Source organism: Ochlerotatus camptorhynchus, unplaced genomic scaffold, assembly GCF_037179485.1.
Source record: "Ochlerotatus camptorhynchus isolate MF236.1 unplaced genomic scaffold, CSIRO-AGI_Acam_v1.1 ptg000102l, whole genome shotgun sequence".
Lineage (NCBI taxonomy): Eukaryota > Metazoa > Arthropoda > Insecta > Diptera > Culicidae > Ochlerotatus > Ochlerotatus camptorhynchus.
The window spans coordinates 4,011,894-4,026,104 of NW_027040592.1; the positions used below are offsets into that span (position 1 = coordinate 4,011,894).

General features: G+C 41.0%; 1 protein-coding gene across 4 annotated transcripts in view; it reads right to left on the reverse strand.

The window, feature by feature from the left end:
- The window catches only part of rdgB (retinal degeneration B), a 140,992-nt gene that overhangs the window by 33,339 nt on the left and 93,442 nt on the right, over positions 1 to 14,211 (reverse strand). For all 4 annotated transcript variants that reach the window (XM_065219282.1, XM_065219284.1, XM_065219281.1 and 1 more), the window contains one exon: positions 517 to 1,100. In XM_065219282.1, the coding sequence (XP_065075354.1) occupies positions 517 to 594 (78 nt within the window). In that variant the 5' untranslated portion in view covers positions 595 to 1,100. The remainder of the gene's footprint in view (positions 1 to 516; positions 1,101 to 14,211) is intronic.

The window sequence follows — 14,211 nt, forward strand, 5'->3', positions numbered from 1 at the left end:
TAGCAATCTGACCTCAAGGTCAAGGCAAAAGCGGGCAGCCGCCCAGTCCAGGATGGAAATCTTTCACACCACTAGGGGTGTGTAGAATACATAAGTAAGTAAGTAAATCGTTAGTGAGTGTTCATTATTATTCAAATATTCAATTCTTCAAGGAATTGGAAGAACGAAGCTCTCGGCTGCTTTAACGCTGGTCACTGCCTTATCTCAAAGCAACCACCCGAAACTTACTACGATATAAACTGCTGAGTGCTTTAGAGACTTGTTCCTAAAAAAGTGACTTGCTACCAGTACACAAAAGATCCCGTAAAAAGCATTTTAAAGTTTTACACATAAGTCATCATCAAAGGACCCGCACCTCATTCTCGCTTAGTAACGTACAATTTAATCACACCCCAAGCATCGTGCAATGTTCCACACACGCCAACGACTAAAAGAACCATTTTCCCGAAAAAGACGTCATAAGCAGCACCTCCCCCCCTTCCTCCTCCCTGTCCCAATACCACCACAGAAACTTACCGCTATCATGTAGAGCTGCGCTATTCGATACTCCTCCACCGTCAGCGGCAGCGGTATTCGATACTCCTTTATCAACATGGCGCTCAAGCTTTCCTTTCTTCTCTGTGCCCGGTAAGACAAGGACGCGATACCGTTGGGATGGGGGGGGGTAGGGATGAAAGTGCTGGCTTGTTTCCTTAGTTCTTTTCCTGTCGCCGCGCTCTCCTGCTCCTTGTGGTTTCTCTGAGGCCGGGCTTGGTAAGGTGTTGAATTTCCACGCCTTTTAGCTGCGGTTCACGTGCCAGCCCCGTTTCGATTCGTTTCTTGTTTGTTTTGTTTGTTGTCTTCACTGCTCTGTACTCACATCCCAGTACATGGTGCTATATGTACGGTGCAGTAGGACTAATACTCGGTACAAGTATTGCTTCTGCTCCCATTGGGGCATCTTGGTTGCACATGGCTGTTGGCGGTAGCCCATCGGATTTATTGCTGTTGCTGCTGCTGCCGATTGTTTAGCTGATGTCGACTACGACGATGATGATGGTGATGGTGATGATGACCACTCATAATTCGAAACATTTCCTCGATTGGAAGCACCGGCACACCTGTGGACAGAAATAGACACAAACAAAAAAAGAACCGTTAGAGCAAGGACTATTATGAGGGGGGGGCAAGCAGCAGGTGGAACGAAACGGATTTTGTTACGATCCGATGCAACGCTGTCTTAGCAAGCAATTTGAGCTAATTTTAGAATTTTTATTGCAATACTTTGGTGCAGAAACTTTCTCCGCAATGATGGAGTGGATATTAGATGATTGCTATTTATCATTAGGGTTACCATCTGGTATCGTATCGCAGCCATCTTCTTCGTTATTTTTCAAGTGGTTTATTTTGTTTTTAATTATACAGTTGTTTTTCAGTTTATAGATACAGAGAGAATTAAAAAAAAACAGGGATTGTCTGGAAAATATTACTACTACCCGACCAGAAGGGTATAACAATAAAATAACAAGATTAAAACAAGCCTGGTTATGGATAACTGATTATGATATAATCAAGTTCAGGAAGCTGATCACCTAGAAAATAATGTAACAAATCTTTAACAAATTCAAATATATAGGGGAAATGGATGTAATGTCGGCTTAAATGCCCCTAATTTGGGCCCATACATAAATTCAGAAATCGACTAAATTTTCAATAGCGACTAAAAATATCCATTAGTTCCGCCCCGATGACGCGTTCATCCAGATAAAATTGATAAATAGTAGATTTTTATCGATAGGCCTAAACTTAGATCCATAATCCAACATTAGAGGCAATTCCCCTATATATATATTTTTTTTTTGGCATCGGTGTTTTCAATGAATACTCAACCGCCATTCGGAAACTGAGCTAGCAACAATCAACTTCGCATTGGGGATGATTTCCGACATGCCCACAGACCATAACTTCATCATCTCGGTTAGTCTCAGTTCGATTGAGGCTATTCGGTCGATGAAACAAGCTAGGCACTCATCTTATTTCCTTTCAAATGTACCCAGGTAGCAATTCGATACTTAACAAGTGGTGTTCAATAGATTTTAATTCAGCCTTTGTTTGAATAATTGTTGTATATATATCACGTTAACCTTTGTTCAGCTTTTAAACATCTAAATCTGGTGATTTTAATCAGCCAAAAGCTTAACAGTTATATAAATTATAAGCTTTTTAAGGCATTACATAACAGTCTTTTCCAACCCTTGTTCAGCCTTCTGGTTTTATTTAGAAAAAATAAAATAATTGAAGACCGCTTCATATCTTATATATTTTATGGGACTGCAACAAGGTGCTAACTAACTAATTGGATTTAGATATTTATAGTGTTATTATAAGTCTAGAAATTACCTATGCATTTCGGGATTCGAACCGGCAGTTGCTGATTCACAGGCATCAATTATACCTACTGGACCACTCAAGCATATGTGTGGCAAAAGGTATGATCATTAACTTGAAATACGTCAAATTTAAGTTGAATAACAGCAACCGGAAGAGTATTATACAGCAATGCAGAATTGTAAACAACAACAAGTGTGCGATTTATTTCGATGGTCATGTGGACATGCTTGGCATGCACAGTTGTACACGCCAACTGGTCATTTGGTAATAACTTTTCACTCAGATGTTGAAATTTATTTTTCTTTAAAGTAATTGATAGATTAGACTCATAGTTTACTATAGATATGCGAAGATTAGGTAAAGCTTAACATTTGAATCAACACTAATCAATGTAACAATTAAATTCCGAGATGTGTAGTGAGCATTTCTCACCTCATTTTTACAACGCAAAAACAAATACAGTTTACTACTAGCGTTAAAATCTACTTTTTTTTACATATCTATAACAAGCTTACACTCTATTCTGTCTACTGGGTCAAAAAGAACTATGTTCCGTCAACTGTGTGCAAAGTTATAAGCAAATGAGCAGTTCGTGACCAAAACTGTATAGCAGTCAAAACAAATGTTAATACTTCCGACGTCGTCGCAGCCCACTTCTACCTGGAGCTATTCGTAAAAAGCTCATCTACCTTGTCTCTACTGCTGCCGCTGCTTGGGATTAAAAAGGTAGGCATTGAATTTAGAAGAACTAAAATGCCGGAAATGCAACGAGTGACACTGACTACATTTAACAAATCAGCCTATCAAAATAGTTGTAGTGCATTGCTGATTTGTGGAGCAGTGTTAAGCTAAGGCTTGTTCGATCTTTAGATCAGCTAACTATGGGCTTGAATTATGGGGAAACAATTAACTTCACGCACTACTAATCAACTATGTATTCAGCCTGCTGTTAATCAGCTTTGTACACCTTAGATCAACCAATAATCAGCTTCTGTTCTTACTGTTCAGCTTGAATTGTTACTTGGGTAAGGGAGCAGATGAGTTTGCTGGTCGAAAGATCATACAGGATTACCTTTGTATGGGTCCCCTCACATTGCTCAATCCCAGGTAATGAGAAGACAGACTCTCTCGCAAAGGTGGGCGCACAACAAGGTGAGATTTATGATAGAAGAATTTCACATGATGAATTTTTCCCATTAGTACGTCAGAGCTATCTTTTAAGTTGGCAAAACGATTGGACAAGTAACTCTCTTGGGCGGTGGTTACGTTCCATTACTCTAAATGTTTCTTCGAGAGCGCTACTCGCTAGACGCAATCTCTACAGAATAAACGTCGTCGTCGTTGTAGGTGCAGAACCGGATATGATGACATCGAGCACGCAGCTTGATATTGCCCGGGTAATGACGCCTCCAGAGAACGACTGTTGGATACCCTAGTGACCCGAGGTAGACAACCCTTCCGTGAAGTAAGAGATGTATTGGGAACCCGTGATCTTCCCTACATGCAGGCGATTTACGAATTCCTTTGTTTGTTAGAGTTTGATGTGACCATCCCCTTCTTTCCAAAAAAATTCCAGCCATTGTGTCCCAGTCTTATTATCTTCCTGTTTCTGTGCTACTTGCCCCTGCCCAGCCAGGATTTGGTCAACCGTTCGAGAGTAGTATCATAAGGAAGCTTCAGAAACCTGTTTCCTACCTAGTTTCTTCCAATCGAAATTGTTACCCATTAACCCCAAGCCCGCCTCGAGTAATTGGTACCCAATACTTGATTTTTGGCTCCGCAAAGTGTCACACGCGACTGAGCCTAGTAAATAAACGAACTAGTTAAAAAAAAAGATTTTAACGCAACCATATATCATGACCAAACCCCAATAAAAAATCAAATATATTTTTTCTTGTGGTTTTCAAGCATTATATTTTCTATAGACTTCTCTGACGTTTGTGAAATGTGCAAGTAGGGTAGAGAACTACTTCGGCCTAATCGCCCATTTTGGGCCTATCGAACAGAAAACTTCAAATAAATCCATGATTTCAGAGTTAACAAGTCAATTATGCGTTTCGTACGACACTTAAGTTAATAAGCTACCGAACGAAGTCAATGAGAACGCGTGATATGAAGGTTTGCACCCATTATTCCCAAAAACAAAAGAAGCGCTCCGACCGAATCAAATTTTATCTTCATCCGATAGGCCGAATAGAATTCATTGACGTTTCAATACGTTAGGCCGAGTTTAGAATCCGTAGGCCGAGTTTGGCGTCAAGAAGCAGCGTTAGACTTTTGACAATATCTCAACGATTGGTTTCTCTTTATCAATTCTTACGATACGTACGGAAAGGTAAATAAATTTGGAAGCTATCAGTAATAATAACATTGCGTTTGGTACTAAACTGCGCTAGATTAAGAAAGACTAAATGCGGGTTGTGCTTAATAGGCCGGAAATGGGGTAGTTAACACTATTAGTGCAGAACTTTGGTTAAATTATAAGTATTAGTGCAAGAAAACCTTTGAAATTATCCAAATTTCTGCACTAATACTTGTGCAATTCACAAACGTCAGAGAAGTCAGTTTTGTATTTCATTTACACAGTCAATCAATATGAGTTTTTGGTTTACAAAGCGAACTGTAATTAGTTCTACTTCTTACCTCTTCTCTGGCAAGTATTTGAACACTAACACATAAGCGAAGTGAATCATCAATGCGACGAGTCCGCATCGTGCTCTCTTGCCGTGCGGAGCTATTTGATTTTTGCTGAAGGAAGTGTTACTGCTACCTAAAGCTACAACAAATTTAAACAGCACTTTTCAGTGCTAGCTCAATATATCTGTAAATTTCTACCTTGTTCGACTCTTACTCCCTTTCGATCCTTGTTTGGACCCTACCCGAGGTGATCCTGTTTGGATATCGATTTGGAAAATTCCTCTTCGATCCTTCAGATTCTTATCTTAATCTGCTTGGAAGTCGATTTGGATGAACGTTTTACTGCCGCCATGGCGCCTAAACGCAGAAGAAAAGGGCAATCGCTTGTTCCCCCTTCTGATGAAATTTATTTGACCACGAATTATGAGAATGATCCATCATCCAGGCAAAATTCCAGTAAACTTTCCCGGCTTAATGCCACGAAGAAAAAGGTCCCCCTTATTGTGATAACCACTTCCGATTTCCATGCTCTTCGCACGTAACTTTTGAACTTCGTTAAATTCAAGTTTTCACTTCAAATTGGCCGTCGGGATGAACGCCGTGTATTGGCTGAAAGCATGGACGGATTCAAACGCCTTCTTCAGTATCTTACTGAGAAGCAACACAAATTTGAAAGGCGTATCCAATGGTGAATCCCTGGATCAGATCAAAGATGAACTGGCAAAATTACTTGGAGTTGTGCCATTCCAAGTAATGAAAATGAAAATGAAATCCCGTCCTGGCAATTCGCACAGCGGGATTTCTAATGATTTTTATTTAGTACGCTTTAAGGTTCAATTTACTTTGATGCTTTTTCGAAAAATTCAAGAGCAGTTTTAGTCGACGCATTAGTTCAGATTGCAAAATGCTCGCACTATTCGATTCCTTTTGCTATTCGACACAAAATCACGCGAGCTTTTAGCAATCTGAAATAATGCGTCGAAAAAAACTGCTTTTGAATTTTTCGAAAATGCATGAAAGTAAATTGAACCTTAAGTCTAGTGAACTAAACAACCTTAAGGCCTTAGGAAAAGCTAGCCTTATGCGCCATGTCCGGGTGAAGTGGGAACACTTCAGGAAGACTGGAGGAAATTTCCAAAACCTCACCCAGTGCCGTAAGCGCCAGGGATGAGGTCACGGAACTAAAAATTGCTACATGCCAGCTAAATGCAAGAATTGTGGTGATTTCATAAAACCAATTTTTGGAAATGTAAGATCTGTAAAGCGATCCTACAAACTCGTTCTAAGCGACAGGTAGGAAACGCTCGACGTTTCCGGCCAGGTACAATTTTCTCTGCTGTAAACAACGGTCAGCGAGGAACAAATTCTATATTCGTACCCGTAGGTACAAATATCACCCCTGCTTCAAATTCTTCATCTATACCTGCTCCACTCGCTGCTAATAATGTTCAGTGAGTAAATGGAGCCACCTAGGATGCTATTGCAGCGGGTAGAAATCAAAATACTAGCCAACATAATTCTAACGGAAATTTTGGCTTAGGAAGCATTACTGCTCCTAAAATGGAATTTTTACAGAAATCATTAATTGACATGATTACTGATATGCTTAAAACTAACTACATGTTTGATGCTATTCTAACTGGATTAAAATTTGCGAACAATATCGTCATGACTGAAATTCAGTAATGGATTTTAAATCATTAAATATTTTGAATTGGAATGCTCGATTTCTTAAAGATAATGAAGACGAGCTATTTAACCTTTTGAAAGTTCATAACGTGCATATTGCCGTTATAACTGAAACGTTCCTTAAGCCCGATCATAAGGTTAAAAGGGACGCAAATTATTTCATTTATCAAAATGATCGTCTTGATGGAACCTGTGGTGGCGTTGCCATCATTGTTCATAGACGAATTAAACAGAAAATTCTTACATATAGTTGAAGATGCCAAGATTAAAAAAAAACAGACAGTGGTCATTTTATACGATAAATGAGGAGATGAAAGTATAGAGTTGATAGTTCCTTAGAGTACGGCCGTGTGAAAATTGTGTATATAGAGTAGAAAGCGAGCAAGGACAACTTTAAGGAAGGTACGAATCGGGTTAATCATCTCTCTTTACAAACCCCCCCCCCCCGTTGGAGAGGAATGGTGAGGGGTATCCCCCCTCGCCACCACTGGCAAAATTATTGGAATCTTGGCATCTTCAACTATGTAAAATCGTTAACTTCATGCAGAACTAATACAAACATAAATATAGTTAAAGTCAAGAGGTACGTCGTCACTCCACACACCAATCTTGGATCAACTTGTTTGTCAGTGCGCCGCAAATGTGCCGATTGTGCTGGTCATAGAGCAAGCTGCGATTGTTTGTAAAATACCCAACCCGGCAACCCGGTATTTCTGACACCTTGAATGTGTTGGCTTGAAATCACAAGGATAAATCGGTCTAGTGGCAACCAAGGAGAAATGCAATGTCTACATCGGTTGTAGATGATGCTCAAATTCATAGTATTCGTTCGCCAGCCGATTGAGGATGACGCGGGAAGTCGCGGGTGTGCGCAATTTGTCTTGTTTTCATAGGATAATAAAAGTCCTCTAAGGCAGACCAAAAACCTAGCTTTTCGTGATGTGAAAAGCCAAAATGAATGGAACCGGTGGGGAACATTGATGGAGACCGAATATAGAGGGTGATGAATATGACTTCTGTAGTTTGTTTTGTGTGAGTTGCTGCATTATTTGAATTAAGTGAACCGAGAGGTGAACTGCTGGTCTTAGTTCCTCTGGTATATTCAATTAGAGGATGTTCCTGAATATACAGTCAAGCAGCATGTAATGTTGTGAACAGCTACAATGACAGTTGTCCAGCAGTGCTTCCATTTTATTTACAACAATCCAATGCCTTCGAGATTGTGCCGAATCTAATTTCAGCACAATGTGCTGAGTGACTTACCCCTTGGTTAAAGTACATAAAATTATTTCTTCATTTGAAACCAAAGTTTTTGAAACTTTGGGAGTTTCTGTTGAAACAAAATTTGGCCAACTTACGTTTATAGCTGCCTATTTGCCATTCCAATGCGTAGGCTAGCAAAAGAATTTGCTCAAGGGTGACCTTCAGAAACTTACCCGTCATAGGTCTAAATTCACATGATGATTTTAATGCAAAACACCGCTCATGGAAGAAATCCCTCAACTATTGATTTGGTCTTAACTGATTCAACTTTGTAGCCAATTGGTTACCCATGCTGACTTCGGTTCTGATCACCTTCCAGTAACTTTTGAAATATCCTAAGAAATAATTTCTAATCTCAACAGCTCTACTTTTTAATTACCATAGAGCTGATTGGGAACAATATCGAACATCTATGGAATATAGCTTTGATACAAACATTCCTTTGCAAACCAAAGATGATGTTAATTATGCTCTTGCATCTCTGACTACTTCTATAGTTGAAGCAAGAGCTGCCTCAGTATCAAAATGCGAGGTTGCATACGAATCAATTAAAATAGACGACGATCTTCAGCTCTTGATCCGTCTGACAAAATGTCCGTAGGCGGCAATATCAAATACGCTATCCTGCCATGAAAGTTATCTGGCGGGATTGGCAAGAAGCGATTATCTGCCCTGAGGAACGAAACCTTTGAAAATAATGTGTCGAAATTAGACCCGAGTTGCAAACCCTTTTGGAAGCTCACAAAATATAAAAAAAAGAACTCAAAAGCATATTTCCAGAAGGTGGTAAAATTTTGATCACTAATTTGGGACAAGCTCAGAAACTTGCTAAGCCATTCGAGAGTTCCAATCATTTCAGAATCAGGTTGCTCGGGAGCATCTGAATATTTTCTCTCGGGAACAGATGTTTCCATTCGGTATACTTTCCTGATAAATGTTGTTGTTCCAATGTTGAAACCGGATAAAAATCCAGCTGAAGCTTCTAACTACCGTCCAATAAGTTTGCTTTCTTCAATAGGTAAACTTTTTCGAAAGATAATTTTGAACAGAATTATGCTTCACATCAAAACGAAGTCAATTTTTGCAGATGAGTAGTTTGGATTTCGCAACTTACTCATCAACTCTTAAGAGTTACCAATTTAATTCTAGCAAACAAATCTGAAAGCTGCTCAACTGGAGTTGCTCTTCTAGACATAGAAACAGTACAGACAAACAGACATAACACGCGCAAGTTTTGCATCGAACAGGCATTTAATGGTCAATTAAAATGTGTTTTTAGTTGGTAGTACCACCACCTGTGGCGCGCATACTCAATTCCCTTGCGTTTGACGTTTGCACACTACCGCCATCTCTGCAGCGTACTGCCCTTCACAGTATACTCTGATGTCTGTGGAAACAGAATTCGACAGTGTTTGACATGAAGGTAGCTAAATGAAAACGTTGAATATTCCACTCTATGTTATGAAACTAGTTCAAAATTATTTCACTGACAGCACTCTACAGGTATATTTTATCAGAATTCCAAATTCGATCGACTTCCTGTTAGAGCTGGAGTTCCTTGGGGTAGCATTCTAGGGCCTATATTGTATAACATTTTCACCTCTGTCTCCCTGATTTGCCTCAGGGTTGCCATAAATCTTTGTTCGTCGATGACACAGGCGTTTAAGGAAGAAGTCTTCGTGTTATTTGCAGCAGACTGCAGAAAAGTTCTGATATTTTCTCTACTTATTTACAAAAATGGAAGCTTTCTCCCAACGCTTCCAAAACTCAACTTATAATGCTCCCACATAAGCCTAGAGCTTCCTTTTTGAAACCTATTAGTAGGCACGTAGTCACTATGAACGGAGTTCCAATTTCTTGGTCAAACCAAGTGAAATATCTTGGATTAATGCTTGACCATAAATAACCTTTTAAAGATCACATTTAGGGCATTTAAGCCAAATGTAACAAATATATGGAATGATTGTATTCGCTTATAAACGGGAAATCCAAACTTTTCCTGAATAATAAACTTACGTACGTACATAGTTGGGTTGACAGTATATTTCAGTTGGTTGAATAATTGTAATATGATTAGGTGGTGGTGGTGGCCTTAAAAAGTCAACATGGAATTGATAATAATTGAGATTTACCGAGTAGACGGGATTGTCGATTAGCCTGGGGCCGGCAGGCGGTTGCTTTGTATCCTACGACCCTAGCAGAAATGAATGTAGTGAAATTTTATGGAGGAGTATTTACCAACAACCAACAAATTGAACAAACATTGCCTCCGGCAGCGGAGGCAATTGAAGCTATTACTTTGGTTGTAGCAGCTGCTTTCAAGAGGGTACTTGATTGCATTCAATGGAGATGCATGGTAGCTAAACTGCATTGTAGTCAAAGTGATTCAAAGTGGATTTGAACTAATTCATTGGGATTTGTGCTGACAACAAGCGTTATCCCAAACCTACAATTCTTCAAAACATGCAGTATGCAGTCACATTATAGCTAACCCATTTCCATGCTTGAGCCATATCGGCCGGCCGCTCGACGGTGGGACGGTCCGGTATCCGTCGAAACCCCAGCCCGTGTGCAATAAGCTGATTATATTCTTACATAACCTCGTTGTTTTCTCACTCCATCCATCCGGACGTCCGACCAAATGTCAGTCCCTCGTGTGCAAGCCGTTTTTCATCATCATCATCCTCATCGTAGCAGACATTGTCGTTCGTCGCCGTCGTTCGTTATCAATAACAATAACAGCAGAAAATGACGGAGAACCGACGGCAGCCAGTAGGCCATGGAGGCAGACCAGCTGGCTTGTTCCGATATAATACAGTCAGTGGTGACATGGAAGACAACCTTCAACTCTTGTATTTATGTACAGTTCAGCTCCTCGTATGGTCACGCGATCGAGCCACGTGTACTGAATATGGCAGTCAGTATGGAAAACAGGCAACTTTTAAGTTTTCACACTACAAATGTTTATTTGTTCCAGACATGCCAACAGCGAATCCTAGTAGGTACCTAGTCATTAGTGTTGTTGAAGACAGTTGTTCAAATTTCGAAAAAATCAAATTCAACTGCCTCACATTTCCATCACTCGCATCCGCCGTTTGTTTGCACGAACATTTCCCGGCTTGAAAAAATGTTTGCCAAATTTCGCCATTTGTGTCCGGTTTAGATTGCAGTAAATAAATGAAGACTCGGACGTCAGAATGTACAGTTCTTGCTCGCTAATCCGAAACGAATTTAACTCAAATCATTCAAGTGGTTTTAAGTTATGGGTAGTTTTCGGATTATCACGATTGGACTGTACCTCCAGCGTTGATTTTAGAAGATGTTGGACAGATTGCTAGCTCCTAGGTAAATATTGCATACTGTTCGACCGCCACACGGCTGCTGGTGTGGTTTTTGCCGTTCGATGATGGGGGCGAAATGTAAATAAATTTCTCAAATCAAGGAGCAAAAGTAATGGTACTTTTTGGGTTTTTACTAACTGTGCATCTGGTGTAAATATTTATGCCACAATTGAAGGTGATGGATAATTTTTATTTCACTTGCTTGCGCTCGCATTGCTTATGCTAAGTGGAATGTATTACCGTGCAGAGATTTACGCCACAAAAGTGACTGTTATTGAAACTGTTTGATCTAAATAAAGGGTATAAAAAATAAATTTAACGATAAGATTTTCTTATGTTAAATTTACAGAAGCTTCTAAGGCTGTTACACAGGGTGTGTAACTGCCTTAGAAAAAGTTTAATCCTTCAGAATTCATTTGAGACATAACGGTTGGGAAGTGTTATTGTTATGCACCTCTTAACTATTGACAACTTTATAGTTATCGCAACTATTGAGGTGAAAGTGGATCGGTTCAAAATGACTCACTTCATCAATTTTTAGGAATTTTTATAAGATTGATTTATTATTTAAATTTTCCACAAACCATTTTCCAAGTTAAATTTTAGAACCACAATCATAGTGGTCGTTAACTTTGCTCATCAATTACACAAGTATTTAGTATGAAAGCTCATATTTGACTTGCGTATGTTTTTTTTTGGCAAGGAGAAAACTTTTAAAAAGGCCATCGTGCCACCGCTTGACGACTGGGCGCACAGTCGCGGTGACACGGTGTGTAGGATTCTTACCGCACTAAAACCTCCTTGGACGCCTTGCCCTTTTCCCCCGGCCGATTGGGATCATACCGGTGATAACGCATACTGCCTCCATCGAAATGGTTCTGTACGCACTCACGACTCGCATGGCCATGAGCCGGAACGTACTGCTCAATTTCCTTTGGTTCTGCTTCGTTTTCAGCGCTTCAATCCAGGCTGGACACACTAGCCAGAAGACGCCTATTGCTGCTGCTTGGACCGGAATTGTTCGGCATGATTCTGGCTATTGCGTTGATGACCTTCGCCGCCTTCTCGCAAGCAGCTGTTTAAGCTTAGCCGGTCGTCGATCATCACTCCCAGATACTTCAGCACTCGCTTCGAAACAATGGTGTGCACTCCAACGGTGATTTCTGCCCGCTGCACTGCTTTGCAGTTACTGACCAACATCACTTCTGTTTTGTGGTGGGCTATCTGCAGCTTCGCTCCTTGCATCCAGTTACCAATCGTACCTATCGCCTAGGCCGCCAGCATTTCCACTTCTTCCAGCGTCTCACCGGTTACCGTCAAGACGACATCGTTCGCAAAGCCAACAATCTCAACTCCTTTGAACAGCTTGAGCGTCAGCACGCCATTGTACATTCCGTTCCACAGCGTGGGACCTAGAATGGAGCCTTGTGGAACTCCCGCCGTGATTCTAAGCGATTTCTGCCCCGTGTCTGTCGCGTATACCAGGACCCGGTTCTGGAAGTAACTACTTAGAATCCTGCAGAGGTAGCCTGGAACCCTCATTCTATGGAGCGCCTTGGCGATGGCCTCCCAGCTGGCTCTACTGAATGCATTCTTCACATCGATCGTAATCACGGTACAGTATCGATTTCCTCTCCGCTTCTGTTTGGAAGCTTTCTCGGCTCTGTCAATCACTGTCCGAATTGCATCCACCGTCGATCTCCCTTTCCGGAATCCAAACTGCCTCTCCGACAATCCGTGTTCACTCTCCGTGCATTTCGTCATTTCTCCAAGAACGTCTGGATCGCCGCCTTCAACGCCACGTTGGGAATTCCATCCGGGCCGGGAGCTTTATTCGCCTTCAACCCTTTCGCTGCTGCTATGAGTTCCTCGTTGGAGACTTGTTCAACGTTGTCTTCATCTTCCTCGCCATATGGTGTAGGTGGCCAGTTCGTTGGGTCATGCTGTGGGAAAAGTCCCTCCACGGGACACATTTCAACCGGCATCGTTGGACCTCTGATCTTTGCCATCGCGACTCGGTATGCGTTGCCCCAGTGGTTGGCATCGGCGTCGCGGCACAGCTCCTTGAAACTATTTGACTTGCTCAGCTTTATCTTTCGTTTCAGTGCAGCCCTGGCCTCTCGGAACACCACCCTGCGCTCCTCTCTGTAACTTGCGTATATTGTATGTGTGTGTGTGTGTGTGTGTGTGTGTGTGTGTGTGTGTGTGTGTGTGTGTGTGTGTGTGTGTGTGTGTGTGTGTGTGTGTGTGTGTCACCCTTTATTTCTCACCCAGCCGGGGCGTTTGACAAGTACAACTGCGAATAATTTCATCAAATCTCATCCTCCGTAATGGTGCCCTTTATCTTGTGAATACTAGTACTTCCAAAAAGGTTAACTTTTGAGGCAAAACAGGATGTCCTCAACAAGTTAAGGGAACAGGATCCACTAGATATCCACAACAGGTACAGCAAAACATCATATAGACGCCCTTATTCACACTTACTACTCAGGGGGTCAAGAAGAGCCACCGCCGCCAACTAAAGCTTGAACCGGGTACCTGGAACTCCCACGCACGATATACCCGTGGCAATGGTCAGCAGACGATGCCCTGTGCGTATTTAGTATGTAATATGTTTCATTTGGATATACAACATGTTTGCAGTCATGCGTCATCAAAACCATAATTTGCATCACCACAAATACGCTTTTCAACAATCTTTAACTGGAACGTACTCACGAAATCATTGCACCCGGGAACGCATTCCCGATGATTCCACGCATATTTTTCTCTAGTCATTTTTAAACAATTTATCCTCTAGTGATTCCAATCTTTTGGTATTTCAATTCGAAATATTCTGCGAAAATAGTGCGAAAATGGGTTTCAAGAAGCGAAAGAATAATTTGTTGCCAACGCTTTTACGGTGTAATGT